This window comes from Otolemur garnettii, unplaced genomic scaffold, assembly GCF_000181295.1.
Source record: "Otolemur garnettii isolate 467f Iridium unplaced genomic scaffold, OtoGar3 scaffold00179, whole genome shotgun sequence".
NCBI classification, from domain to species: domain Eukaryota; kingdom Metazoa; phylum Chordata; class Mammalia; order Primates; family Galagidae; genus Otolemur; species Otolemur garnettii.
Window position 1 is genome coordinate 2164901 of NW_003852574.1, and position 26999 is coordinate 2191899.

Sequence of the window (26999 nt, forward strand, 5' to 3'; positions counted from 1 at the left end):
GCCATCATTGTTGTTTGGCAGGCCCCGGCTGGGGATTCGAACCTGCCACCTTAGGTGTATGTGGCTGGCGCCTTAGCTGCTTGAGCCACAGGCGCTGAGCCAATTGCAATAATTTTAAGTGAACTAAAAATTCAGACTAAACCATCAGACTGGATTTAAAATATTCAACAAGGCAGGGAGGTGAGGGGCAGTGGCTTATGCCTGTAATCCTAGCAAACTGGGACACTGTGTGGGAAGATCCCTTGAGCTCAGGAGTTCAGACGGGCCTGAGCAAAGGTGAGACTCCATCCCTACCAAAAATAGAAAAATTAACTAGGTGTCATGGTAGGTGCCTATAGTCCCAGCTACTTGGAAGGCTGAGGCAGGAGGATTGCTTGAACACAGTTTGAAGTTGCTGTGAACTAGGTTGAGGCCATGGCACGCTAGTGTTGAGAGTGAGACTCTATCAAAAAAAAAAAAATCCTGAAAGTATTTCAAAAAACTGCAAGTATTTCAAATTGTATATGGAAACAACACACTGTACCCCATGATAGTATTAATGTGCACAAACATGATTTAACAATAAAAAAAAATCCAACTAAATACTGTTTTGAAGAAACACATGTAAAACATTAAGTACACAGAAAAGTTTAAAGTAAAAAAATAGGAAAAAAACAGAACATGCAAACAGAAAATAATGTATAGCACTCTTAGAGGTTAGCTTGATTTCTAGTCTAATAGTATAGCCATGCTCCATCAGCATGAGGCTCCAGGCTATCAGCAACACCAGTCTAAACAAAGCTCTGCAACTAAAGGAGACCAAGCAGCCATCAGCATCAGCGCTGTGCCGGGCTCTCTGCTTACTGGGACCTTTAGCTCCACAAGCCCCCTGTGACATTACCAGCCACCATTCCTCAGAGTCATTTTGCCTTATTTCTTTTGCTGTTAGCTCCAAACCAGTAAGTTCACAGCTGCTAGGGGCATCTTCCCCAGTAATTGTACACTCAACAATATGGTCCTACACTGTCAGCAAGAACCCTGGAAGAGGGAGCACCTCCTTGCCCTTCCATGTCAAGCTGGGTTTGCTGGCACTATGAATACGCTCCGGACTCTGGATAAAACAATTCCAAACCATCAAGCAAAGCACAACAAACCCTCTCCCATAGCCGAAGCCTCCAGAAGAAAATAAAAGAGCTTGTTAATGTGGCTGAAGATCACCCTGACTAGGTTAATAATTTTGAAGTCACGCTCGGCGCCTGTAGCTCAGCGGCTATAGTGCCAGCCACATACAACGAGGCTGGCGGGTTCGAACCCGGCCTGGCCCCTACCAAACAACTATGACAACAACAACAACAAATAGCCAGGCGTTGTAGTGGGAGCCTGTAGTTCCAGCTACTGGGAGGCTGAGGCAAGAGAATCGCGTAAGCCCAAGTGTTTGTGGTTGCTGTGAGCTGTGACGGCACAGCACTCTACTGAGGGCGAATAGTGAGACTCTGTCTCAAAAAAAAAATAGTTTTGAAGTCACATCTTTTTATATAGACTAGATGATCAAGGAAGCACTCTATTTCCTGGTCTCGGCCCAATTACACCCGCCAGAAAGCCTACCCTAATCCAATTCTGCCCAGGTCGAGACGCTCCTGTAGGGTTCCATCTAACAAGGCTGTCATTCGTCTGGGTGCCAGGGACGGATCACCTCTAGGCCCGATACCCCATTACCCGAAGTGGTAGTGTGGCGAACGCCTGTCCCGCCACCGCGTTCACTCACCACTGCAAGTGGAAGGTGTGGCCGCAGTGTATGGCGGCCACGTCGCGAGAGTGATCGAAGAAGTCGGAGCAGATAGTACACAGCGCACGGATAGGCATGATGGCTGGACTCCGAGAGACCAGGTAGCTAAGGAAACTACAACCGGTCCAGCTTCGAGGCCCCGCCCCTACATCTCCCGTAGCTTCAAATTTGGCTCCACTGCCCGACTTCCGGAAAAGCACAGGAAATTACAACGGCAGACCGGGGGAGGAGCCTGCATGCTTGGTCTGGATTGGACAAGTCCTCGGGGGCGGGACCGAGGGGCTGGGCTTCGCGGCCCAGCCGACGTATTGAATCCCGCGGTAGAGCGTAGCTTCTCTCGCGCGTCTCCTGGAAGTACTTGACCGCCACCTCGAGAGCGCCCGGTTGCATCCGGGCAAGGAGGAGCGATCCTGCCACCTAGACCCGTTCTGGCACAAGGCAACGCGTTGTTTCCAAGCCCCTCAGCTCTTTTTCCCCTGCACTTCGGGGCAGTCATGACTGCAGTCCAAAGGGATAAGACAATGGGCCCCCCTGGGCTCTATCTGTGTGGGACCATACACTGGCAGTTCACGGTTCCCACAGACTAAAGGATTACTCCACCCTCTCAGTCCTTGATTTTAGGTGGTTCTAAATTCTAGCACCCAGAGGAACTGTATTAAAGGGTCACAGCATTAGGAAGGTTGAGAACCACTTTCTAGAATATAGAAAGATGGACACATATGTCCCAAGCCATTATGTCATCTCAGGCCAACCTTGCTTTATCCAACCAAGACCTGACAATCCTTGAGTTTGGAGACACTAGGGCCAGTACTCAGTACTTTAGCTCTGATCTCCCATGAGAATCAGTTATGCCTGGGACTGCAGGAGGATTGGAATTTTGGATGCCCAAAAGCTTCAAAAAACAGGGACCAACAAACCCTTTTATTATTCATGTATCAGAGAAGTTATCTGAGGTCCTCCCTGAAAAAGAGCAGTATCCCTGGTGAGTTCACCCAGGCCCACCTTAGTCTCCTTAGGGCCTTTCACATGCTTAGTATTTGTAACAGTGTTCCCTCTCCCCAGAAAAAATCTTATACAGGGCGGCCTGATACAAAGCTGATCTCCTGGCTCGGCGCCTATAGCTCAACCGGCTAAGGCGCCAGCCACGTACACCTAAGGTGGCGGGTTCGAATCCCCAGCCCGGACCCGCCAAAACAACAATGACGGCTGCAACCAAAAAATAGCCAGGCGTTGTGGCGGGCGCCTGTGGTCCCAGCTACTTGGGAGGCAGAGGCAGGAGACTCGCTGGAGCCCAGGAGTTGGAGGTTGCTGTGAGCTGTAATGCCACGGCACTCTGCCCAGGGGGACAGCTTGAGGCTCTGTCTCAAAAAAAAAAAAAAAAAAAAAAACAAAGCTGATCTCCTGCTGAATGAGATTTCACCCTAGGCCTATGTGGAAAGCACAGTGTTCACAGGAAGAAGGAATATATAAAGCAGCACAGAACCTTTATGCAAGGCCCACCCTTACCCTCTCCCGAGCCCAGGGAAGCCCACTTTGGCAATCAGCAAGATTTCTCCCTATGATAGTTGGCCCTAAGTGGGTTCTAGCTGTATGCCCAAATCAAGAAAAAGGCTCCTTGGTCAATAGTAGTCAAAAAAGCAGTCCTTACTTCAACTCTCAGCCCAGGAGGTATTACTTGGCCCAATCCCAACCTAGGACTGACCACCTACATGGATTTCTAGATGACCCCCACCACAACCATCTAGGAATGCACTGTGGGTTGAGTGATCTTCACTCTCAGCCCAGAAAATCCACAGGGCATAGAGCACTAGCCACTACCTGTGAATCTGGTCCCAGCCTCTCCCCTCCCCACTGCCTTCCAGGGGCTCCGCCACAGTAGCACAGAGGAAGTAAAAGCAAAAGGGTGGCCAGAGACTTTCCAGGGTGATGTTTTATTTGCCAGGTTCAGCAGGCACACAGCCCACTGACCTTCACACACCAGAGCAGACCCACAGGCATGCAGGGAGAAGGGCAGGACCACCACAGAGTGCCGAGCAAGGGCTGAGGACCAGTGTGGCTGCCTGTCCAGGCTATGGTAGGGTCTGACAAAGGGACCTGTCAGGAGCCTCCCTCAGGGAACTGGGGAGTCTTATTCTACTTCCTCATCCCAGCAAAAGCAACTCAATATGGGTCAGAGGCACCTGGGCCTCTGCTAGAAGTAGCTGTAAAAATAGAGGGGGTTCCTCTCCATTTCACTGTTGAACTGAGAATAGAACATCTGCTCTTGTAAATGCCAAACCCCTAAATCAGACTATGAGAGTTTTGGCATGCAGTAGGCCCTCTGTAATGGAATGTACTGTGTACTGAGTCTGTGGGAGATGGACATCTAGGAAGAGCAAAAGCATATCAGCCCTTCCTATTTGGCCCAGGGTAAGGGCCCAGTGAGGCTGGGGCACTGGGTGCTGGGCTTGAACTCTGCCATCCCAGACCTCCTTGCCACATCCTAATTTTTCCTCAAGGTAAGAACACAGGGAAGAACTCAGGAGGGCAGGAAATAACCCAGGGTTGTAGGAGGGGCTTCCCAGGGATAAAGATGGAAGCTTCTACCCTCCCACTCATTCTCTTCCACTTCTGAGGACCCCAATAGCTAGCACGCAGTGTCCCAGCCATGTGACCAGTCTTAACTTGAACATACTACCCTAGATTTCTGTATCCTCTATGCCAGCCTGTGTACACTTCTAGAGTAGCCCACACACCACAGGCACACACCTTCATGTGTAGGAGCCTAAAACCACTGACAGGGCCTCGCTGGAAGACCAGCTCTCAGGGCAAGGCCACCCAAGTTTAGGGCCTGGGAGATTATGGAACCTGTAGGGCCTGCCTAGGGGAATGGTGAGACAAGAGGAAGAGGAAGGAGAGTAGAGGCCCCCTGAGTATCCCTAGAGCAGCATCTCACAAGAACAGAAACTGGTGAAGCTAACAAAAGACAGAAAAGCCACAAGAAATCCATGCAGGGGCTGGGGCTGGCCCTGCTTCTGGCCTGCCCACCACTCACACACATACACAGGAGATGAGACTGCTCTCCTGTGGCCCCCAGGAATGCCCCACAGGGATGCGGGGGCATGGGGAGTGAGGGCATCATGCCAGTGACTCTATGTACAGTGAGAAGCCCCTCATCCATACTCCCACCCTCCTACCCATCTCCCACCTCCACCCCCAACCAGGCTGCCCCCTCAGCTGGTCTCCTCCTTCTGAGACTCCTGGGCATAGCCAGCAGCCTCTTCCCCTTTACTAGAGGGTGGAACCTGGCCTTTGGTGCCCTCTGGGGCTGTGCTGTCCGGCTGGGCCATAGCCGGCTCAGGGGTGGCAGCTGCCTTAGTGGCCGGTATGGCACTGCTTTGGGCGTTGGGCACAGTGCTCTCTTCTGTGGCTGGTGTGGCTCTCCCATCAGTGGCTGGGGTAGCACTCCTGTCAGTGGCTGGGGTGACACTCCCATCAGTGGCTGGGGTGATGCTTCCATCAGTGGCTGGGGTGACACTGCCATCGGTGGCTGGGGTGGCACTGCCATCAGTGGCTGGGGTGGTACTACGGTCTGCAGAGGCCATATTATCACTCTTTGCAGCACAAGCAGCATCACCCTCCACGGCTGGGGTAGCACTGCTCTCAGAGGCTAGGGCACTTCCACTCACTGCAGCTGTGGCCCCACCTGCAGCCCCGGAGGTAGCAGTGTCTGTGGCTGAGGCAGACTGGGCTGCAGATTGCTCTGGTGCCCGGAGCCGTTTCATGAGGGTGGTCACTCGGACAGCCTTCTGAAAGGACGACAGTGGAGAAAGGCTCAGGGTGAGGCTTGCAGGACCAATTGTTTGGAAACGGCCAACCTAGCCCCTTCCATGGTACTCCCAGCTGCCTCTGAATACCCCAGGGCCAATGACCCAGCTGCTTAGCACTCTTGCTTACGATAAGAACAGTGACTATAGGCACATCTGATGGCCTGAAAAAAGCAGGAGTGTGGCTATTAGGGTGTAACACAGGCAAAAAACTGTAAGTGTCAGAAAGAGCATTTGGGATTAATCCAAGAAAGGAGCTATCCAAGCCTTACCTTCCACTTGGCCCTTGCAAAATTCTTTTCAATCTGGGCACAGACACCATCCTTGATGTTCTTATCAGAAGCAGCATTGCCAGAAATCCTGGAATAGGTGCAAGTACATCTGGATTTAGGGGAATGGGCCTTTGTGGAAGCTCTGTGTAGCACTTCCTTGTGGGATACAGGGATGATCAACCAGACTCTCTAGAAACTGGCCTGAGTTCTGAGTGCCCCTACCCACTCAAAGCCTCATAGATGGGGGTATGAAAGGGAAAGAGATCAAGAGAACCCTGGCCTCTTCCACCCTGCTCTGGGCCCTGCTCACCATTCATGGGAGATGGCTTCTTCTGCAGTGATCCGCTGGTCTTGCTCCACCTCCATCAGCCTTGTGACTAGGTCTTTGGCTGGAGACAAAGCCAGGAAGGAGCTAGGCATGACCACCCCATCTCAATGTTTAGAGGGGATGAATGTACTGGGGGGCAGGAGCAGAATCTAGCAGAAAGAGCTGAGAGCTGCCAGCTGCCCTACCATCCTGCACTCCACCCATATGCTGGGCACCTCCTTACCTGCCTGTGAAATATCATCCCAGTATGGAGAATCAAACTCATAGTCGCCAGCCAGGATCTTGCGGAAGAGATTCTTATCGTGGTTTTCATAATCATCTTCTTCCACTTCCTCGTAGAAGGGTGGGTTGCCTGAAAGCCTGCATGGGAAAAGGGTCACATAGGAAGGCCACAGAAACAGGCCCCCAACCCACCTGTCTACAAGCCTGCTTATCTACCCATCCACTCACAGGATATACATGATGACTCCAATGGCCCAGCAGTCCACAGGGCGTCCATAACGCTGCCGACCTACCACCTCTGGGGCTACAAACAGTGTCCACATGCTGGTCAGTATTAGGCCTGGCCAGATTTGGAACCATCCATAGCCAATTTCCAGGATAGGAACTTTTCCCCTTTGCCCAAAGAGGCTCCCTGAAAGCTGCCCCCCGCCCTGCCCTACCCCCTGCTTGCCCAGATACTCGGGGGTCCCACAGGGTTCCTTGATGAGGCCATTCTCTAGCTTAGCCAGGTGGAAGTCACTGATGACAATCTTTGAGTTCTTCAGCCGGTTGTAATAAACCAAGTTCTCCAGCTACTCCAGCCAGGAATGATATATGGGTGAGCAAAAGACACCATGAAGGCCTCAGAGGTTGGACCAAGGCCACAAGGTGCTACCCACCCCAGCCTCAGACCACTGCCTATTGACCCTTTGACTCAGGCTCTGGCCTCACCTTGAGGTTCCTGTGCACAATCTTGAGTGAGTGCAAGTAGGCCACGGCCTCCAGGACCTGCCGTACCACGTTGCTTGTGTCTCTCTCCGAGTAGTAGCCCTGGTCCAGGATCCAGTCAAACACCTCCCTCCCCGTGGCCCTGAGGGACACCAGCCCCTGAGCCCGGCGTGGGCAGAATCGGGGGTGGGGCAGGAACACTTGGGTAGGCTGCCTGCACCCAGCAGCTGGCTGGGCAAGGCTCAGGGACCAGGGACCCAAGGGTCCAGAAACAGGGCTTGCTTTAGCTTCAAGAGGGCAGGATGGGTGAAGGTCCTGGGGACCAGGGAATCCTTGGACCCCAGACCCACACTCACAGCTCCAAGAAGATGAAGTACTCCTTGCGGGTCACAAATACATCCACCAGTTGTAGGATGTTGGGATGCTTTACCCTGGCAACAGGGATAAGAGCCAGTATTTAAAGCTAGGTGAACCCCTAGAAGAGGCTCTGGTAACCACCATAGCCACAGCAGATCAACTGGCTGGAGACTGATACTGCCTGAGGCTACCTACCCCCTGAGCCCTTCATGTTACCTTATACCCCATGACCCCAGGCTTCACACTCACATTTTGAGTATGCCTATCTCATTCTTGGCTGCCTTCCGCACCTTGCGGCCATCCCTCTTCTGGAACTTCTTGCAGGTATGCAGCTTGCCTGTTGTCTTGTCCTTGGCCCGGAAGATTTCACAGAACTCCTCACTGCAGCCAATATGCATCCACTCAGCCATGGCCTCAGCATGGGCTGCATTCCACCCTTTCCTTCCCCAGCCCTTGACCACTGGCCCACCCACCCCTGCCTGACAGACCCAGCACTCACGTCTTGATGACCTGTCCCAAATCATATCTGTCAGTCACCTCCGATGGCTGGTTATAGTTCTTCTTGTCACCCAAAGTCACACAACCAAACGGCATTGCCAAACTCTAAGCTGTGAAAAGGATAGGGTCTGGCTCAGCTATACTATTCTCCACTTCTCCTCACAACATGGGGGCTGCCTTTGAGACATCCCAAGTTGGTTCATCCCAATTTAGAGACCATACCAGGAGAGGGTAGAGGGAAGCAGGCTCAGATCTCAGATCTTACTCCTATCTTCTGGCCATACATCCAGCCACTGAACTTGGCTACCTGACCTACAATAGCCCCCACATATGAAAAATGTGTTAAACTGACACATCAGGGTATATAGTTCTGCATTATTTATACTCAAAAAAAGATTTATCAAAGAACTTTTTTTTTTGAGACAGAGCCTCAAGCTGTCCCCCTGGGTAGAGTGCCATAGCATCACAGCTCACAGCAGTCTCCAACTCCTGGGCTCAAGCGAGTCTCCTGCCTCTGCCTCCCAAGCAGCTGGGACCACAGGCACCTGCCACAACCCCTGGCTATTTTTTGGTTGCAGCCATCATTGTTGTTTGATAGGCCTGGGCTGGATTCGAACCCGCCACCTTAGGTGTATGTGGCTGGCACCTTAGCCACCTGAACCACAGGAGCTAAGCCCAAACAACTTTTTTTTCTTTTGAGGCAGAGTCTCACCCTGTCTCCCTGGGTAGAGTGCTATTGCATCATAGGTCACAGTAACCTCAAACTCTTGGGCTTAAGTGATCCTCTTGGCTCAGTCTCCCAAGTAGCTGGGACCATAGGCACCGGCCCGCCACAATACCCAGTTATTTTTAAAGATGGGGGATCTCCCTCTTGCTCAGGCTGGTCTCCAACTCCCGAGCTCAGGCAATCCACCTGACGTGGCCTCCCAGAGTGCTAGGATTACAGGCGTGAGCTATTGCATCCAGCCTCAAACAACTTTAAATTTCAGCTATTTCAAAGATGAACTTCTGGCCCTACTCACCCATGAGATATTTATCTCTGAAGGTCTGCAGCTACCAAGTGTTTGCAAAGATGTGAGGAACATGAGCCATGCTGGTAGACAGAAACTCTTCCCTTCAGATGTAAGTTTGGTAAAGCCACGAAAATCAAACAAACATATGCTATGAAACAGCAATTGCATGCCTAAATATATGTCCTACAGAAATGCATATATTTGTGCAATAGGACACTCAAATGAGAATGTTCATGGTGGCCATATTCATAATTACGAAAAACTGGAAACAGCCCAAATATCTACCACTAGCAGGATGTATTATGATAGAGTCACACAATGTAGTATTATATAGCAACAGAAATGAAGGAGCTACAGCTATACCCAACCACACAGTGAATATTACAAACATAGGGTTAAGCAAAAAAACACAAAATAATACATATGGCAATCAATGTAGAGCTCAAAGAGGCAGAATGACCTATACTGTTTAGGGTTACAAACACAGTAGCAAAACTGTCAAGATAAGCTAGGAAATAAACATCAGGAGTCAGATAATAATGGTTCCTTCTAAGAGAAAAGGAGTTGTGATTGAGTCATGAAGGACCCATGGGGAGACTCTATTTCTTTTTTTCTGTTTTTTTTTTTTTTTTGAGACAGATCCTCAAGCTGTCCCCCTGGGTAGAGTGCTGTAGCATCACAGCTCACAGCAACCTCCAATTCCTGGGGTCAGACGAGTCTCCTGCCTCAGCCTCCCAAGCAGCTGGGACCACAGGTGCCCGCCACAGTGGCCGGCTATTTTTTGGTTGCAGCCATCATTGTTGTTTGGCGGGCTCAGGCTGGATTCAAACCCATCACCTTAGGTGTATGCGGCTGGCACCTTAGCCACTTGAGCCACAGGCACCAAGCCTTTTTCTTTGTTTTTTGACAGTGTCTCATTCCATTGCCCAGGCTAGAGTACAGTGGCATCATTATAGCTTACTACAACCTCCAAACACCTAGGCTTAAGAAATCCTCCTATCTCAGCCTTCCAAACAGCTAGACCATAGGTGCCCAACACCACACTCAGCTAATTTTTTCTATTTTGGTTTGAAATAGGGTCTCTCTCTCTCTTTTTTTTTGAGACAGAGTCTATGTCACCCTGGGGTAGAGGGCCATGATGTCACAGTATGGCAACCTCAAACTCTTGAGCTTAAATATCTCTTGCCTCAGCCTCCTAAGTAGCTGAGACTACAGGCACCAGCCACAATGCCCAGGTATTTTTTTGTTGCAGTGTCATTGTTGTTTAGCAGGCCTGGGCCGGATTCAAACTCACCAGCCTCGGTGTATGTAAGGCCAGTGCCTTAACCACTGAGATATGGGTGCTGAGCCCAGGGTCTCACTTTTTTTTTTTTTTTTTTTTTTGCAGTTTTTGTCCAGGGCCAGGTTTGAACCCACCACCTCTGATATATGGGGCTGGCGCCCTACTCCTTTGAGCCACAGGAGCCACCCCAGGGTCTCACTTTTAACTCAGGCCATCTCAACCTCCACACCTTGAGCAATCCTCCTACCTCAGCTTCCCAGAGTGCGGGGATTACAGGCATGAGACACTGCCCAGCCAAGAAGACCTAGTTCTGGACAGGTGTTTGCTTTATAATAATTTGTAAAAATGTACATACAAATTTTGGACACATGCTTAGATTTTTGTTATACTTCACAATACAAAATGTTAAAAAAGTAGGACTATTCATACTAAAGAATACTTGGTAGCTATTAAAAAAATAAAGTATGCTGCTGTAGGATAATTATTAAATAAAAAAGTAAGAGACAGAATGGTGGAGAGAGGGTGCTGCTATTTGGGTGGGGTTTTTTGTTTGTTTGTTTTTTAGAGACACAGTTTCATTCTGTCACCCAGGCTGGAGAGCTGTGGCACAATCATAGCTCACTGAACCCTCAAGCTCGGAGGCACAAATGATCCTCCCACCTCAGTCTCTCAAGTAGCGGGACTACAGCAGAAGCCACTGTGCACATTGTTTAAAAGATTTTTTTAGAGTCTGCACCAGCCACATACACCTAGGGTGGCGGGTTCAAACCCCTGGCCCAGGTCTGCTAAGCAACAATGACAACTACAACCAAAAAATAGCCGGGCATTGTGGCGGGTGACTGGAGTCCCAGCTACTTGGGAGGCTGAAGAGACTCGATTAAGCCCAAGAGTTGGAGGTTGCTGTGAGCTGGGATGCCATGGCACTCTACCCAGGGTCACAGCTTGAGACTCTGTCTCAAAAAGAAAAAAAAGATTTTTTTTAGAGATGGGGTCTCCCTAGTTGCCCAGGCTGATCTCAAACATTTGGCCTCAAGTGACCTTCTGCCTTGGCCTCCCAAAGTGCTGGGATTATAAGCATGCCTGACTTGGGTAAATTTCTTAACGTTTATATACTGGTGTACACTCATAAACACCTTTCTGGAAGGATACCAAAGGAAAAAAATTGGGGGGGGGCAAAGAATTCTGTGGCATAGGGACAGATTTGTATCTTTATTAATTTTCTGTTAGAATTTTTACTATGATTACTTTGATGGATTTAGTAGATAATATTGCATAAGAGTATTCCTCAGGGGGAGAATCACCTTCTGGGTGGACAGGTGAAGAAAAGTTTCGGAGAAGAGGCACCATTAGGACTGGGCCTTGAAAAGGAACCATTTGCCAGGAAGCATGCAGGTCAGGAAGCATAAAACAAGTCTGCCTAGTGCTTCACTGCTGGGGCCCACGGAAGACCCGGGTTGAGAGGCCCCATAACCAGGTACAGCTGGTTTAGGGTACTCCAGGTACTCTTTGCACTCTATGGTGCTTCACAGATGTGCAACCCTCCCAATTATAGCCCAGTCCTCATCTGCAGTGCTGGGTAGGCTATCTCCAGCACCCAAAGAAAAAGGCACTCAGAGTTCTTGCTCAGAGGTGGGGGGATTGGTGACTATCTTTAGACTTTCACAGAACTGATCCTAGAACCTACCTCCATAATTCCTGATCAGTGTGACACTGGGGCTACAGCAAACTCTGCCCTGACGCTGCACTGAAAGTGCTGTGCCTCTGCTGTGTATGTTCTACCTCCATACCATTTGCACTTGCTGTGTGCAGGGCCCGAAGTAGGGCCCTGGGCACTTAGATGGTCCCCTACCTAAAGGCACTCACAGTCTCATGGTAGAAGGGAGAAAGCCATCTCCAAAGGAGGCAGCTTGGCAGGAGGACTCTGCCAGCCAGAGGCAAAAACCAGGATCCAGACAATCCTCCTGGCCAGCCCTGGCTGCTACTTGCTTCCTCTCAGGAAAGGTCAGCCACCCACTTCCCAGGAATTCAGAGGCTTGGATGTTCTCCCTCAAATTTGCCCTCAACATTCAGCATTAGGAAACAAATTCCATCTTTCTTTCAGTTGAGTTGCTTGGGCTCAGGGAATAAGATGCATTTCACCAGCATTACTGAAGTCAAGGTTTAAGCCATCCTATGAGGCATCACAGAGGCATACAAGAGAGGCTTTGAAGATCATTGCTGACTGCATGTCTTTGCCACCAGGGCCACAGCCCTGCTCCTGCATCTGCTGGGAAGAAGTATGTGGCAGGAATCCCATTCTCGCAACTCAGAGCAGAGGCACAGCCACCCACTGCTGACCACACATCTCCATACCTTAACATCTGGGGGAGGGGGCCTGCATCAGCCTCTCATCCACTTCAGTGGGCAGCAATTCCCCTCCCAGGCCAGAGGCGGAGGTCCATGTACTCAACAGGAGGGTACTACCTCACCCAGCTGGTTTCCCAACAGGGCTGGGAAGGACTTGTGTCCCAGCTCTGTTGCTTTGCTTACACCAGTGGTTCTCAACCTGTGGTTTGCAACCCAGAGGAACTGTATTAAAGGATCACAGCATTAAGAAGGCTGAACACCACTGGCTTACACCATTCTCTCTGGCAGGAATGCCCTTCCCCCAAAGCTTCCTGTCAGAATCTTATTTGTTACAACAGAGTTATTTATAACAGTAAAAAAATTCAGCAACTATTTAAATGTCCAACAACAGGTGATTCACCAGCTCGACTGTGTCCACTCAATGGCAGGAAGTGTGGGCACTGGCGAGAGCACTACCTATCTTGGCTTCCCTGTGGAGCAGTCTCCACAGGAGCACAGTGCTGAGACTATAGCTGAATCTCTTCTTTCATTGTGATTTCTGACATTATAAGGCTGTGCAGTTCAGATGCTCCAAGTCTAGAGTCAAAATGGCCCTTTTATGAGACACTTTCTATAACCTCTACCACCAACCCCACTCCAACAGCTCCTGACTCTGCCAGCATGGTGTAGGTAGGAGGTTTCATGTATGTCTGGCCTGATCCTGACCCAGCTTTCAGCTTTGTATGTACATTAATGCCCACAGGTGCCCAGTGCTGGTGTTGGAGTCTGACTCCACCACAGAAAGCCGAGCCTCCACTCACAAGTAACAGCCTGGAGCCATTTCTATAGGCCTCAAGCCTGGGACAGGAACAGATCTGTCTCCTTTGCCACCTACTATGGTTACCCAGGTCTCAGCTAGTGAATACTACCACTCCTCACCAGTCTAACTCTACTCACTTGGACTTCCAGACGTGACCCAAAGGTAAAGGGAGGAGAAAGGGAAGCCCTGCTTCAAATTAGTGCCTTGGTCCCCACTACCTCCAACCCCACCCACTCCACCATCTGCTACCTTGCTGCTCCCTGGGAGGCTGTGAGTATATGGACCAAGCCCCTGGCACCTACCTGCAACAAAGGAAACCCTGGCTCCGAAGCTGGAAGAAGTAGCTAAGGGACAGCTTTCAGGTGGTGGGAAGCCAGGCTGAACAGGGTCTCATATTTCTCACTCCCATGGCCCAAACCCAACACCCACCAGTAGAGAGCTCTCTTCCCTGAAATAGGACCTGGGCTCTACCTCAGATCCATATGGGCCCATGGGAGGGCACAAGAGCACCACAGAAACCATCTAAACATGGCTCCCTCTACTCTCTGCAGAGGAACTAAATGGTGTGCACTGAAGGCTGCCCAAAGGGATCTTGGAGGAAGTGCAGAGCCTCCTGCTGCCACTGCCTTCCAGATGGCTCTCAGGAAGCCTAAGAACCAAACACACTTCAGTTACTGCCTGCTCCTGGGGCCAGAACACTAGGCTCAAGGAATTGAGCCTCAGGCAACCCTGAGGGAGCCTTGGTCTTTTCAATAAAAGGTACCCTAGGGGCTCTTCTGTATTTCTAGGCAATCTGATTCAGGGAAAGCCCAAGAGGGGAAGAAGCCAAGGGGTCCCAAGACCCCACATTGGGGTCCTGTTCCCTCCTCCACCAGGGTCAGTCTGATTTAGGACCTACCTTTCACAAACACAAACAGGAGTTTCCTGCTGCCCTACTCCCCTGTCATGGGGGGCTCTAGGGCTTATAGTAGATCTAGGAAGATAGCAAGAAGCACAAGAGGGCTCCAGCTTCCTCCCAATAATGGTAGGCAGCATCACCTGATTAGTAGCAGCTGTGAATACCACCAGCCTCACTCAGAGTTCCAGGGGAGGTGGAGACCTCATTCAGGAGATAGCTTCACCATCATCTAACTGCTTCAGGGAACTGGTTAGGGGGCTACCTTGGCTGGGCCTCAGGCTTCAGCTGGTCAGTAGTTCCTAGGACTGACTTTACATCTAATGAGAGACAATGGGGAAGAATGGTCTCTCCAGGGTTGGGGATGGCATCAGTCCATTGCTATATGCAGAAAGTTCAGCCCTCAATCTAGAGGCAGAGCCAAGAGTCAACTGGCCCCTCCAAGGCACCTAAATTCCCAATATTTGAACTCCTGAAGGAGAATCCACTGGAGGCCCTGCTTCTCTGTAGGTGGAGGAGGGGAAATACAGAGAAGGGTACTAGAGTAAAGGATTGCTATAGTGATGAAAGTTTTAAACCAAAGGGAGGGTAATAGTAGTTGCTCAGCCCCCTTTTTCCCTAAGACTTTAAACTGGCTTCTTTCCCAAGGCTCCGTGACCCTGGTTCCCATCAAGGAAAGGGAGGCATAGGAAGTGAGACTTTGGAAAAAACGAAAGAAGGCCAGGTGGTGGCTCATGACTGTAATCCTAATGCTTTGGAAGACCAAGGTGGGAGGACTATTTGAGCCCAGGAATTTGAGGCTGCAGTGAGCTATGATAATGCCATGTCACTTTAGCCAAGAGTAAGTCTCAATAAAAAGGAAGAAAAAAAAAGAGCAGCAGAGACACATGGAGACATATACAGAACCTGTGATGGACAAGGAGCAAGAAGTAACAGAGTAAATGGGACACAGGCACAGAGGGGAGAAAAAGGGAGGTAGGCAGGAGTCCTGAAGGGACGGATGCCCAGCAGAGCCTTAGGGCCTCCGTGGCCATAGGCCCTGGGCCATGGTACCTGGATCCTTCAGATTGCACCCTCCTATATCCTCCAGACATACACTGAACTTGGCGTGGGAGGCATAGCCAAAAAGAGGCCAGCTTCTTGGAGCTTCTTGGTGGGAAAGAAGCCAGCTATTACAGCCCCCCAGAGAAAACAATATCCCAACCCCTCACCCTGTCATCATGGCAGCTTCAGTAAGGCAGATCCAACAGATCCTTAGGTAAGGCTTCTGTTGGAAGGCAGAAACATGGGGGGGTGGGGGTGGAAATGAGGCTCATAGACCTGACTGCTTCCCTTTATAGTCCCTCCTCTCAGATGATCCAGCTGTACCTAGAGCCCCAGCCAAGCTCCCTCACGCCTGTTTGCTGTCCTCTCTAGGCCTTGGTCCCTAGGGTCTTCCCTGTGGCACAGTTTAATCCCCGGTCACCACCACCCACACACACAGCAGATCCTGTCAGGAGGAACAGAAACAGCACCACAAGCAACCCAGAAACAGGATAACAAGTGCATAGCACCTCCCCTCCTCATGCCTCAGTTTCCCTAAATAGTGACCATGAATTCAGTGGCCTTCTCCCAGGGTGGAGGACTGCTTGCCTGCCTATGAGTGGTGGCCAGGGTATGGTGGTTGGACCACCAGAAGATATATATATATATATATACAGCTAGTCTAGGGCACCTGGGGTCCACATCAAATTTAAGATAGGAAGATCCCTGGAGACTAGTCTGATTCTGAGGGGAGTGGATACACCAATTTCCCAGTTGAGGAAACTGAGCCCAGAAGTCACTTGAGCTGGCAGGGATCAACTCTGAGGGTGGGGGGAGGGTACCAGGTCTCTGCATGTAGTTCTGGAGGCCCAAAGCCTGGGCCTGGGGGGATGGGAGGAACAGTACAAGGGCTGGACTATTGCATTGCAGACTCTGAGCTTTTGGTGAGGGACAGAGGGCCTTATCCCTAAGAGGAACCAGGTGGAGCAGTCTCTGCCTGAGGGGTGCGAACAAAAGCAGTTTGGCAGAGATGTTGGGGGGCTGGGTTACAAAGAGCCCAAGGTCTCCGTCAGACAATACAAGCTAGGGAAGGCAGAAACTCACACTGTCACTATACGTCCACCCTCAGCCACGAGCCCTGCTCTCCATTGTGGTGCCACCCTGACCCCCTTCCTCAGTGCTGTTGGCTCGCCCCCGCTGGCACAGCAATACACATGCGGGAGGCACACGTGTGAGCACCAAGCCCCGCACCTCCCAGCTGAAACATGTGCGCCCCCACCCCCACCGTGCACGTGGGTCCGTGCACTGGGACCCCCTGTTGGCCCCCACGTGAAGGCTAGGAAGCTGCATTTCGGCTGGGGGGCTGCTAGTTCCCTTGGGCTAGGAGCCTCCTCCCCCACCTCGCAGCAGCCCCGCCCAGCCCCCTCCAGGTTGTCGCCCATAAAGAACTCTCCGTTGTCATGGAAATTAGTGACTGCTAAACGGGAGGGAGGGGGCCAGGGGGCGGCAGTTGGGAGGGGCTGATGGCAGTTCTGGGAGCAGGGACGGACGTCTCAGCCTTCGGCCTCTGCCCTCATGGGGGACCACAAATCTTCCAGGGTTAATATTTTCACAATTCGGAGCCGTAGAGGCTTCTCCCTGGGACCCCCAAGCAGTCCAAGGTAATGGGGAACTTTAGCCAGACCTCTCACGCATTCCCTGAGATCTGCAGAGTCCGCGCGCTCTGCCCCTCCGGGACCTCAAGCCCTTGCGGCGCCCCCGCACATTATGCACCCCGAATCTCGAGCCAGGGAAACAATCCCCCAAGGACCCCCACCTCCCTTCAGGCCGGGCCCGCCCCGCACCTGCAGCTCCTGTTGGTCACAGGGAGAAAGTGATCGCGGGCTCAGCGGGGCGCCGAGGGCTCCAGGGACCGCGGGCAGAAAGAGCTCAGTGCACGCGGGGCAGACGCGGCGCCAGATGCAGCCGCTTCGGCTAGCGAACCTCCAGCATCGCCAGCCGCTAGCTGGCAACGGATTCGCATCCCGGGCCGGGGGCGGGCTGGAGGCGGGGCTTCCCAGGCGGGCCCGCCCCGGCCCTAGCGGATCCCGAAGCCAGAATCCCACTTACAGAGCAAGAGCCCGCGGGGTGGCAGTGCGGCTGGTGAGCATCGGCCTGCTTAGCCCCTACCAGACTCTCAACCGCTCCCGGAAATCCTCGGACCCCTGACTCCGCTGCAGGAGTCGGAGGGGGCTTCCTATGCTCAATGTAAGGGGTGAGAAATGGAGACGTGGGAGAAATTGGGAGTTCTGGAGCTACACATTGAGTCTCCTGGTAGGGGCTCAAAATTTGCCCAGCTCCCCACACCTGACCCAAAAGGCAAGACCCAAGTAAAAGAGCCACGTGGGTGGTTGCTAGGGCAGGCTGACCTGCAGACCGGCATCTCCTAGCTAGGTTTAGTAAACACAGAGGTATGTATGTGCAGGTAGTCAGTAGGTAACACAGGGAAGACCCCAAACTCTAGTGACAGAGCTTCCTATCCCACCTCACCCTCAGCTGCTGCAAGGCCAAAGTCTTCATCAATCATAAGTCCCAGATAGGGTGGCTGGCCCAGTCAGCACCCTCCTGTGTGATACCAAATTTCCCAAACTGTAAACGTCACCTATGACATGGTGTGACTGTCTTCTTTCTTTCTTTCTTTCTTTCTTTTTTTTTTTTTAAGACAGGAGCCTGAAGCTGTCCCCCTGGGGAGAGTGCTGTGGCATCACAGCTCACAGCAACCTCCAACTCCTGGGCTCAAGCAAGTCTCCTGCCTCAGCCTCCCAAGTAGCTGGGACCACAGGCGCCCACCACAACAGCCAGCTATTTTTTTTTTTTTTTTGGTGCAGCTGTCATTGTTGTTTGGCAGGCCCGGGCTGGATTCGAACCTGCCACCTTGGGTGTACGTGGCTGGCACCTTAGCCACTTGAGCCACAGGTGCCAAGCCTGTGACTGTTTTCTTAGTCAAATCACCCTTAAACATTTTATGAGCTACATCACTCTAAATGGACTTGGCTAGGATATGGGGACACAAGAGAACTATGGCATCAAGATGCCCCACCAGGTCTGGCCCCTGACTGATACAAGAAGGCTCAGAACTGTTAGGAAGAAGCTCTGAAGGCATTTCTCTGTCCCTTGTTAGTGACGCACATGGACCCAATGGTGCCTTACTCCCCTCACAAGCCTGACCATCCAGAGGCTAAGCTTGAGTCTCTCAAGGTCTGGAGCTGGGATCCATCCCATCCCACCCTCCCAGTGAGCTTTCTGACCCTGCTGGAGGTGGGGTATCCCCAAACTCTCAGCCACATTGAGGCTCCCCCACATGGCTACCTGTGGCTGGTAAGAGAGACTGTCCAAGAGAAGAAGTTGGGGTAAGGAGGCTAGGCTGGAAAATGACTGCTTCAAATAGCCCTCTCAAAATCTTCCTCCAGAGGGGATACTGAGGAGTCCTTCACATTCTTTCATGCCTTTTTTTGGAGGGGTCACCTCCTCCAGGCTAGAATGGTTCTGTCTCTGGCCTCCCTGAGCTCTGGGTGGTCACTATCATGGCACCAACCCTACCACTGAGTAGGAATGTCCTGGCAGACTGGGCATCTGCATGGCAGACCTTGTTTCTCATCTCAGTATACTCAGCAGAATGAATGAATGGCCTGGCGCTCAGAGTCCCTCCTGCCATCTGCCCACTATCCTTGAAACGATGGGTCTTTGAGTGGTACAGTGTAGCCAAACCATGGTTGGCCGACCCTGCACATGTCAAACATGTTTTCTGTCTTTACAGAGGGTCATGGCTATCCAGGCATGTGAGCCAAGCAGACACTGGAATGAAGATTTATAGGCAGGGGAAGGGGTGGATCTGTAGAGCCTTGCCTGCTGCTGGCAGTACTCCACCTCTTCTTGGTTCTGTGCATGTGGGTGACAGCACGTGGCAGGGTGTGTGTGCACACGTGTATGTGTGTGTATGCTCTCTTATGCCAAGGGAGATGGCAACAGCAGTGTATGCAGTGGTGCCCAAGGGCACGTGTGTCTAGATTCCTTGTGCACCCAGGCATGCTGGCTGGCACGTGTGTGAATGCTATAGCTGGTCCCTGGAGTTTTCAGTCTCCTTCGTGCCTGACACAAATCTCAGGATTGTAGAGTCTGAATCAGGCTTGACAGGGGAAGGGGCTGGTCCATGCCCAGGGCAGGCAGGGTTTGTGATAACCTTACATCATTGGCTGTTTCCAGGCTCTCCACCAGGTAGCCTGTTGGTCTCAGATGTGTGTGGGAATAGTCAGGTATTGCTGTTTGTAGAGAAAAACTTGAACATAAGAACCCAGGGAGAGGACTGAGGAATGGCTTATCCTTTAATTCCCAGACATGGATGCTCAAACAGGGAAGGGCCAACTTCAGCTTTACCCTTCTGCTGCCCTTCAGGCAGGGGGGCTGAATGAGATCCTCAGTTTTGTTATTTGGCTTTTTTATATTTTTGGCTGGGGCTGGGTTCAAACTCACCATCTCCGGCATATGGGGCCAGTGCCCTACTCCTTGAGCCACAGGCGCCTCCTGCTTTTTTTTTTTGAGACAAGAGTCTCACACGATAGAATGCCATGGCGTTACAACTCACAGCAACCTCAAACTCCTGGGCTTAGGTGATTCTCTTGCCTCAGCCTCCCAAGTAGCTGGGACTACAGGCGCCCGCCACAAGGCCCAGCTATTTTTTGGTTGCAGTTGTTTTCGCAGGTCCAGGCTGGGTTTGAACCTGCCAGCTTTGGTGTATGTAGCTGGCGCCCTAACCGCTGAGCTACAGGTGCCCCCTGGCTTTTGTTTTTTTGAGACACAGTCTCGCTTGTTGCTCAGGCTTGAGTGCTGTGGCATTAGCCTAGCTCACAGCAACCTCAAAACCTCAAGCTCCTAAAGTTAAAGCTCTTTTTTTTTGAGACAGAGTCTTACTATGTTGCCCTTGGTAGAGTGCCATGGCGTCACAGCTCACAGCAACCTCAAATTCTTGGGCTTAAGCGATTCTCTTGCCTCAGCCTCCCAAGTAGCTGGGACTACAGGTGCCCACCACAATGCCCAGCTATTTTTTGGTTGTAGTTGTCATTGTTGTTTGGCAGGCCTGGGCAGGGTTCAAACCCCCAGCTCCGGTATATGTGGCTGACACCCTAGCCGCTGAGCTACAGACGCAAACAGGTTAAAGCTATTCTTGTTCCAAGTAGCTGGGACTACAGGTGCCCACCACCATGCCTTGCTAATTTCTTTTTTCTTTTCTTTCTTTTTTATTTTTTTTTAAGTAGAGATGGGGTTTCACTCTTGCTCAGGCTAGTCTTGAACTCCTAAGCTCAAGCAATCCACCTGCCTCAAGCTCCCAGAGTGCTAGCATTATGGGTATAACCATGCCTGGCCCCACAATTCTCCATTGTTATGGAGCATAGATTTGGCCAACACTGAGCTTTGTTCTTATGCTCCCTATTTGAAGCCAGTCAGGGGTCAGGAGACATGGCTTCTAGCCATTTCACTGGCTAGAGAATGGTGGGAGGCCCTTCAGCATAGAGCAGAGTTTGGGACAAGAGCAGAGGCAGGTGGCATTGCCCAGTAGCCTCTATGATGACCCTCCTAAGGAAGAGCTGTACCCAGGCACCCTGCAGCCAGTCAGGGGCCACCTAGGTTGGAAAGCTGGAGAGGAAAAGGGAACCCAAAGTTTATAGTTCTGGCTCCCACCAAATCAAGAAAGTCAGAGAGGCAGTATAAGATGTGAGCTTCAGTATTCACAGAACCTCATCCCCTAGCTCAGGTTGGGTTTCCCACCCAGGATCAAGGATTTATCTGCCCCTCCCTCCATTCCCTGTCCCAGGGTACCAAAGCCTAGTACTCTCATGCCTCATGTTCTTCCTGGCCAATAAAAGCTCCTCCAAACTCAACCTAGAAATCCAGCCAAGGTTCAGACTCTAGGAGGTACCTATATTACCAGGTCAGCTCCCTATGAAGCCCAGACTCTGACAGGGACGCTCCCTTGGTGTCAATACCCTAGTCCCCAATCATCTTTGGAACTGCTCAGCTGCGTCCATATCCCTAGCTTCAGCCCCAAGAAAAGGGTTCAAGATGTGGCCCAGGAGGGTGGAGGGAGGTAAACAGTCTTTCCCACTGGAGCTAGGGGAGGGGGCTGCCCTCCTTGTCCCCCACCTTGTGACTCACTCCATGCTGTGTGGGTTATTACATTATGTTTGAAATTGCCATGGCAACTAGCTGGCAATCAAGGGTAATTGCTCTTGTTGTCAGGGCAACAGGGCAAACCCACAGCAGCCACTCTCTGTGGTTGCCCTTGGGGTGCAGTAAAAGTCAGGTCAGATCAGAGCCAATGTCAGTGAAGGGGCTCTAAGGGCTCTCCAGAAAGGGCAGGTTGAGAGGCCAATGGAGTTCCAGAGTGCAGAGCCAGGGCCCCATCACTAATCTCATGCCTGGACTCTCGCTTTTCCCACAGCACCTCATGCCTGAAACACGCCACAGTGCTTAAAGCAAGCAGAACCAGAACTTTTATGTGCTCATAGCTGGTACTTGTAGATAGCCCAGGGTCCCTCTTCATCGTATTCACGGCGACTAAGCCAAAGGCTCTGGAAGGAGTCCCGAGATGCCATGATGGAGCCCCCAAGCCAGGCAGCAACTGCACGGTGGGGAGAACCCAGCACTGTGGCACCAGGGCCCAGCTCCTGTCTCAGGCGCTCAGGGAAGCCACTCACCAAGGTGCTGCCACCATCTAGCACTACATTGGCCAGCAGCTGCTCCTGCTGCTTGGCCTCCAACCGGCTGATGCTTAGGAGAGCCAGCTGAGGGAGGCCTGGCTGGTTAAGGCCTAACAGGTTTGGTTGGAAGAGGGCCTCAGGACAGCAGAAGCGCTCAGAGCCCAGTGTGATAACCTGTTTATCTGGGAGCACAAAGTCCACCCGGGCCTGGGCCTGAGTGCGGGCCATCTCAGCTTCCATATCGAAGGCCATGTAGCAGCAGGCCTCTTTAATCTGGTTGACCATCCCTGGCTTGGGCAGTGATTGGCCACTTACCTGCAGTAGCTGAGCCAGATATTCAGTGAGGTCAGCACCAGCCACATCCAGCCGGTATGTGTCAAGTGGGGCCAAATCCCCAGTAAGGATTGGTGCCACATAGGAGGTGCCATGGCCACTGCCCAGCACCAGCCCCGTGGTACGCCCATAAGCATAAAGTGCCAACAGGGCCTGATGCACTGTCTGCATAGCTGGCACATGAAAACGCTCAAAGAGTATTTCGGCCACCTTTTCTCGGTTGGTGCGTGGTGAGATGGGTGAGTCGGCCACAAGCACAGCCAGCTCCTCAGGCTGCACGCCCAGCCTGCAGTAGAACAGATGCTGCCACAACACCTCTAGTGCATCCCAGTCAGAGACGACACCTCGGTTTAGCACTGAATAGGAGCCCTCTCGGTTTTCAGGCACTGCATACCGAGGCTGGCCCTGGGCTGGGTGCTGCAGCAGCTGGACTCGTGAGGGTACAACACTAAGAACATGGTCCTCTCCAGCCAGTCCACATTTAGTGAATCCTGTGCCTGTATCAATCACTACAGCTGCCATGTCCTGGTAGGTGCGCAGTGAGTGGCGGCAGAGCACTGGCGACCCCACTGGCAGGGCATCTGTGGCAGACACTAGCTCATAGCAGGCCCCACGGAGCAAACCAAGGCGTGCAACCACTGATGAGTGTGTAATGTCCTCAGCTGTCAGCTTGAATCGCGCATTCTGGGACTCAGAGCCCACCATAGCCATGGGAAGGACTTTGCATCCAGTGCTAGGTGTGGTAAATGTGACCAGGGAAAGCTGCTCCTCCTGGGCCCTGGGGAAGCTGCCATGTTGCCAGGATGTCAGCTGATTCATGCTGGAGTTTTGAGCACTACAGGTGCCAACCTTGTCTCTATTCATATAGACACAGGTCTCCTCAGGGGCTAGGGGCACCCGAAGTACCCGCACATGGGTAGGCAGGCCCAAGGGCTCACCTTCCTGTGTGAAGGCCTGGCCAGGCTCTCCAGTAGTGGTAGAGAGTCCTCTTAAAAAAGTGGGCTCTTTGGTGATGGGGGGTTCTCTAGTAAAAGAGGGCTTCCCAGTGAGGGGTATCTGTTTGGTGAGAGAAAGCTGCCTGGCAAGGGGAGTCTGCCTAGTGAGAGTAGGTAGGCTTGTAAGGGGGTGCTGCTCAGCTAGGGGGTGCTGTCCAGCAAAGAGGATCTGCCCAGTGAAGGAAGGCTGCTCAGCATCTTTGGCCTGTGGGTTATCAGGGTGAGCAGTAATGACCTCTTTCTGGATGTGGCTGCCTTGGCCCTCCTGGAACAGAGATTTAGGCACCTCTTGGGTGCTGGCTGGTATAGCAGGCTCTGAGTTCATCCACTGCAGTTTCTTTGCCTGGACCATGGAGGCATCTGGCATCTTGGAGGAGTCCAGCATCCAAATGGTATGACTAGGTTCATTTTTTTCAGCATCTGATTTAGACCACCCAGGACTAGCGACATGCTTTGGTATCCTCTCATCAAGTTGGAGGGGCATCCCCAGTGGAATAGGCCCAGTGAGCATCCCAACCTTTAAGGGTGTCTCAGTATTAGAGGAGTCTCGTGACTCCAGGTGGAGCCTGGCCTCCTTGGGAACCAAGGCCACTTCTCGATAGCTGCCGGATGAGAGGCTGGAGGGCACTGGGCTGGAAAGCATGGGTGTGGACCAGAAGCTGGAGTTATTGCTGTCAGGAGATAGGATGGGCTTGGTCAATAGTTGAGCAGACAGCATATTTTCAGGGACATAGATAGAGGAGTGGCTGGGCATGAGGCCCACCAACACCGCCCGTGAGCCCATTGGGTCATGGCACAGCAGCCCCATCCTGGTATTGCCTGTGGCCATATCAAACACCAACACACGATCTTCTACAGCTTCTCGAAGCTGGTAGGTAGGGGCAGTGGAGGAGGGGATCTGCATGGCTTCCCTGGGAGACTGAAATGGGGACTGCTTGTGATAGGTTACTCGGTAGGCAGGTGGTGGCATATTGGAGCAGGTATTGTCACAGACATTAGGGGTCTGCTTCTCTTGCGGAGAGCTGCAGATCTTCTGGCTATTCCTCTGGGATTTGAGGGCATCTGGGGCCTCTGAGCCTGATGTTGGGCTCCCTGGCCTGGAGGTATAGACCAGGGGCTTCTGTATTGTGTTCTCAGCCTGCTTGGGTAGCACCTGCCTTCTGGCAACCTCATGTTCCTGTACACTGTCTGGGAACTCTTCTGGTTTAGATGCTGGGGTGGGAGGCTCCTCTTTAGAGTGGAAATTCACTTTGTCTTGGTAGGATTTGACCATTCTGGAAGACTCTAACAGGATTGACCATTGGTTGTCACACCTCCTGAGGAGGAGGTCTTGAGACAGGCCCTTTGTTACAGCAGTGGTATCAGTCACGTGACCGAGGGTGCAGGTGTAAGTTTCAATTGCAGTGGGCTTCAAGGTCACATCCGGAGCTGGAGTATTAGCCAGAGCTGGAGTTTGAGGAGCCAGTGACTGAAAAGTTGTATTTAGGGCAGGAGCCTGAGCTGGACACAGGCCCTGATCTTGAGCTAGATCCTGAGCTGGAGCCAGAAGAGGACCTTGGGCTTCAGTTGCACCATCCTCTCCTGAGAGGAAGTAGGGTAGCCACCGACTCTTCCTGGTTCCTAAGGTAGCCATCTGGTCGGGACTGCAGGGGCCTTTGCCCCAGCCTACTAGAACCTTAGCTGGAGCCTTGCCCTCCCCCTCAATCTGCACCTGAAGCCGGGGGCGGCAGGGTCCATACTGGGCTATGTCACTGGTACTGTCACTGCGCATGCACACTGGTAAAGTCACGGTCACATCGTCCATGATGAGATGCTGTTGGGTTCCCACGATGGGGTTCTGAAACGGGTTGTTAGAGAAGAGTCCTGGGACATCCTGGGAGGCCTGCTCACAGCAGCCATGGGAGCTAACCTGAGTAGGGTCCTGGAGTAGCTGGTGAATAGGCTCAGGGACACAGGCCTGGGAGGCTGGGCCATGGGCCCCATCAGTGATGGTCTTGGTAGACAGTGACAATCCTGGCTTGGCATATGGGGATTCTGAGCTTATCCATGGTTCCTGGGACCCTCTGAGGCCACCCCCTAGCTGCTGGCTGCTGTCTAAGGGATGGTCTTGGGGGCCTGATGTATCAGGGCCCCCCACCTTCTTGGTGGCTTCCATAGTCCTGCTCCATGCTCTAGGTGCCCTGCCCCCACTTCATTGCCATGGTGACCTGACACATCACAGCCCCCAGTGACCTGGAGGGTAATAGAGTGTGGGAATCCAGGGGCCCCACCCTTCCTGAAGAATAGGGGCCTGATCAGGGAACCTTTAGAGGCAGAAAGACCCAGGGACACTAGTGAAGTCAACCAGCTTCAAGCCAGCTCACTCAACCTTTCCCAGCCAGGCTATCCCCAGAGTAAGGGTAGTGCCCAGGGGTGGCCATCTAAAGCCAGGGGAGAAAGGTAGACAGGGGATACTCTGAGGAAATCCTACACAGGCCCTTTGGTGGGGGTTGGGAGGAATGCTCTTTCACTATTCAGTCCCAAGAGGCCAAATTGGGTGAGGGGCCTAGGCTCAGCCCTAAACTCCCCTCCCCTATGTTCCCTAGCTCCTACTCCAGAGACAGCAGCTCCTTCCTTGGCAGTCTCTGCTGCTCCATATGGTTCTCTTCTGCCTGTGCCTCACAGAGCCCCCTCCCCAGAGCCAATACTGTGGACCAATATTCCATAGGGGTAGGGAAGGGGGTAGCAGGTGTGGGGTTTGTACTTTAGCTCAGAATCCTCAAGTCAGAATGTTCTAGTTCTTTTCACATTGTATCAGCTTCACTTTACCCAATGAGGGAGAGCAGAGCACTGGGCATAGGGCTAGGCCATGGTGGTCACAGGGCCAGCCATGTGGTAATTAAAGGATGGGGCATTCCCTAGAGCAGCAGTTCTCAACCTGTGGGTCGCGACCCCTTTGGACTGTATTAAAGGTTTGCAGCATTAGAAAGGTTGAAAACCACTACCCTAGATGGAGCATTTTGACCAGCCCAGCCAGAGGGAAATCCTCTACCCTGAAGCCAACCCAAGTTAATGCTAGCCTCACCAACCAGTAGACTAAAGAGCAATCTGGGGCCTGAATTAAATTCATAAAGCAGTTGGGCCACAAGGAATCCAGCCCTTGGGCAATTTCTGTGGCTATGTGAGCTCAGATCCAGTGGACTTAAGGTGCACATAACCCAGTGAGACACTAGCAGCTACTAGCTAAACTAGTGCCTATATCATTCCTGCCCCAACTACAGTCAGCATGGCTCAGGAAAAATTGAGGAAAGGAAAGAGTAGATCTCAGAGGACTTCATTCTGAAACTTGGATACCAGCTCAGTCACAGTAAAAGTACCAAGCAGACTTCTGAGGCCCCTGAGTCCAGGCCTTAGCTCCTGGAAGGCATCTCTGGACCCATCCTGGACCAGAAAGAAACATGCTGCCCTGAAGGAAAGGACCAGTCCTGGCAAAGTTCACCATCTGCTAACTAAAGAGCCTTTGGGTTTTGAATAAACATCAGAGGCTGGGCAGCACCTGTGGCTCAAGGAGTAGGGTGCCAACCCCATATTCCAGAGGTAGCAAGTTCAAACCTGGCCCCAGCCAAAAACTGCAACCACCCCCC

The 26999-nt window shown here is 52.1% G+C and overlaps 2 protein-coding genes across 8 annotated transcripts in view; both read right to left on the minus strand.

The window, feature by feature from the left end:
• TRAIP (TRAF interacting protein) overlaps positions 1–1893 on the minus strand; it is a 26276-nt gene extending 24383 nt beyond the window's left edge. Inside the window, exon 1 of the mRNA XM_003800602.3 lies at positions 1745–1893. Coding sequence (XP_003800650.1) covers positions 1745–1842 — 98 coding nt within the window. The 5' untranslated portion in view covers positions 1843–1893. The remainder of the gene's footprint in view (positions 1–1744) is intronic.
• Positions 1894–3669: 1776 nt separating this feature from the next.
• On the minus strand, positions 3670–17613 carry CAMKV (CaM kinase like vesicle associated). 7 transcript variants are annotated; one of them, XM_012811900.2, is made up of 12 exons: positions 17159–17613; positions 7958–8066; positions 7708–7839; positions 7458–7532; positions 7105–7243; positions 6845–6965; positions 6622–6697; positions 6395–6531; positions 6154–6232; positions 5844–5931; positions 5451–5553; positions 3670–5336 (listed from the first exon to the last, which is right to left on the minus strand). In XM_012811900.2, the coding sequence occupies exons 2-12, from the start codon at positions 8050–8052 to the stop codon at positions 4978–4980; spliced, it is 1404 nt and encodes a 467-aa protein (XP_012667354.1). In that variant the 5' UTR covers positions 8053–8066; positions 17159–17613; the 3' UTR covers positions 3670–4977. The 7 variants fall into 7 exon arrangements, with proteins under 7 accessions (XP_012667354.1, XP_003800651.1, XP_012667353.1 ...); XM_012811902.1 differs by having other exon boundaries at positions 4918–5336; positions 7749–7839; positions 17159–17304; XM_012811903.1 differs by having other exon boundaries at positions 4955–5336; positions 7105–7114; positions 17159–17310.
• Positions 17614–26999: the final 9386 nt, after the last annotated feature.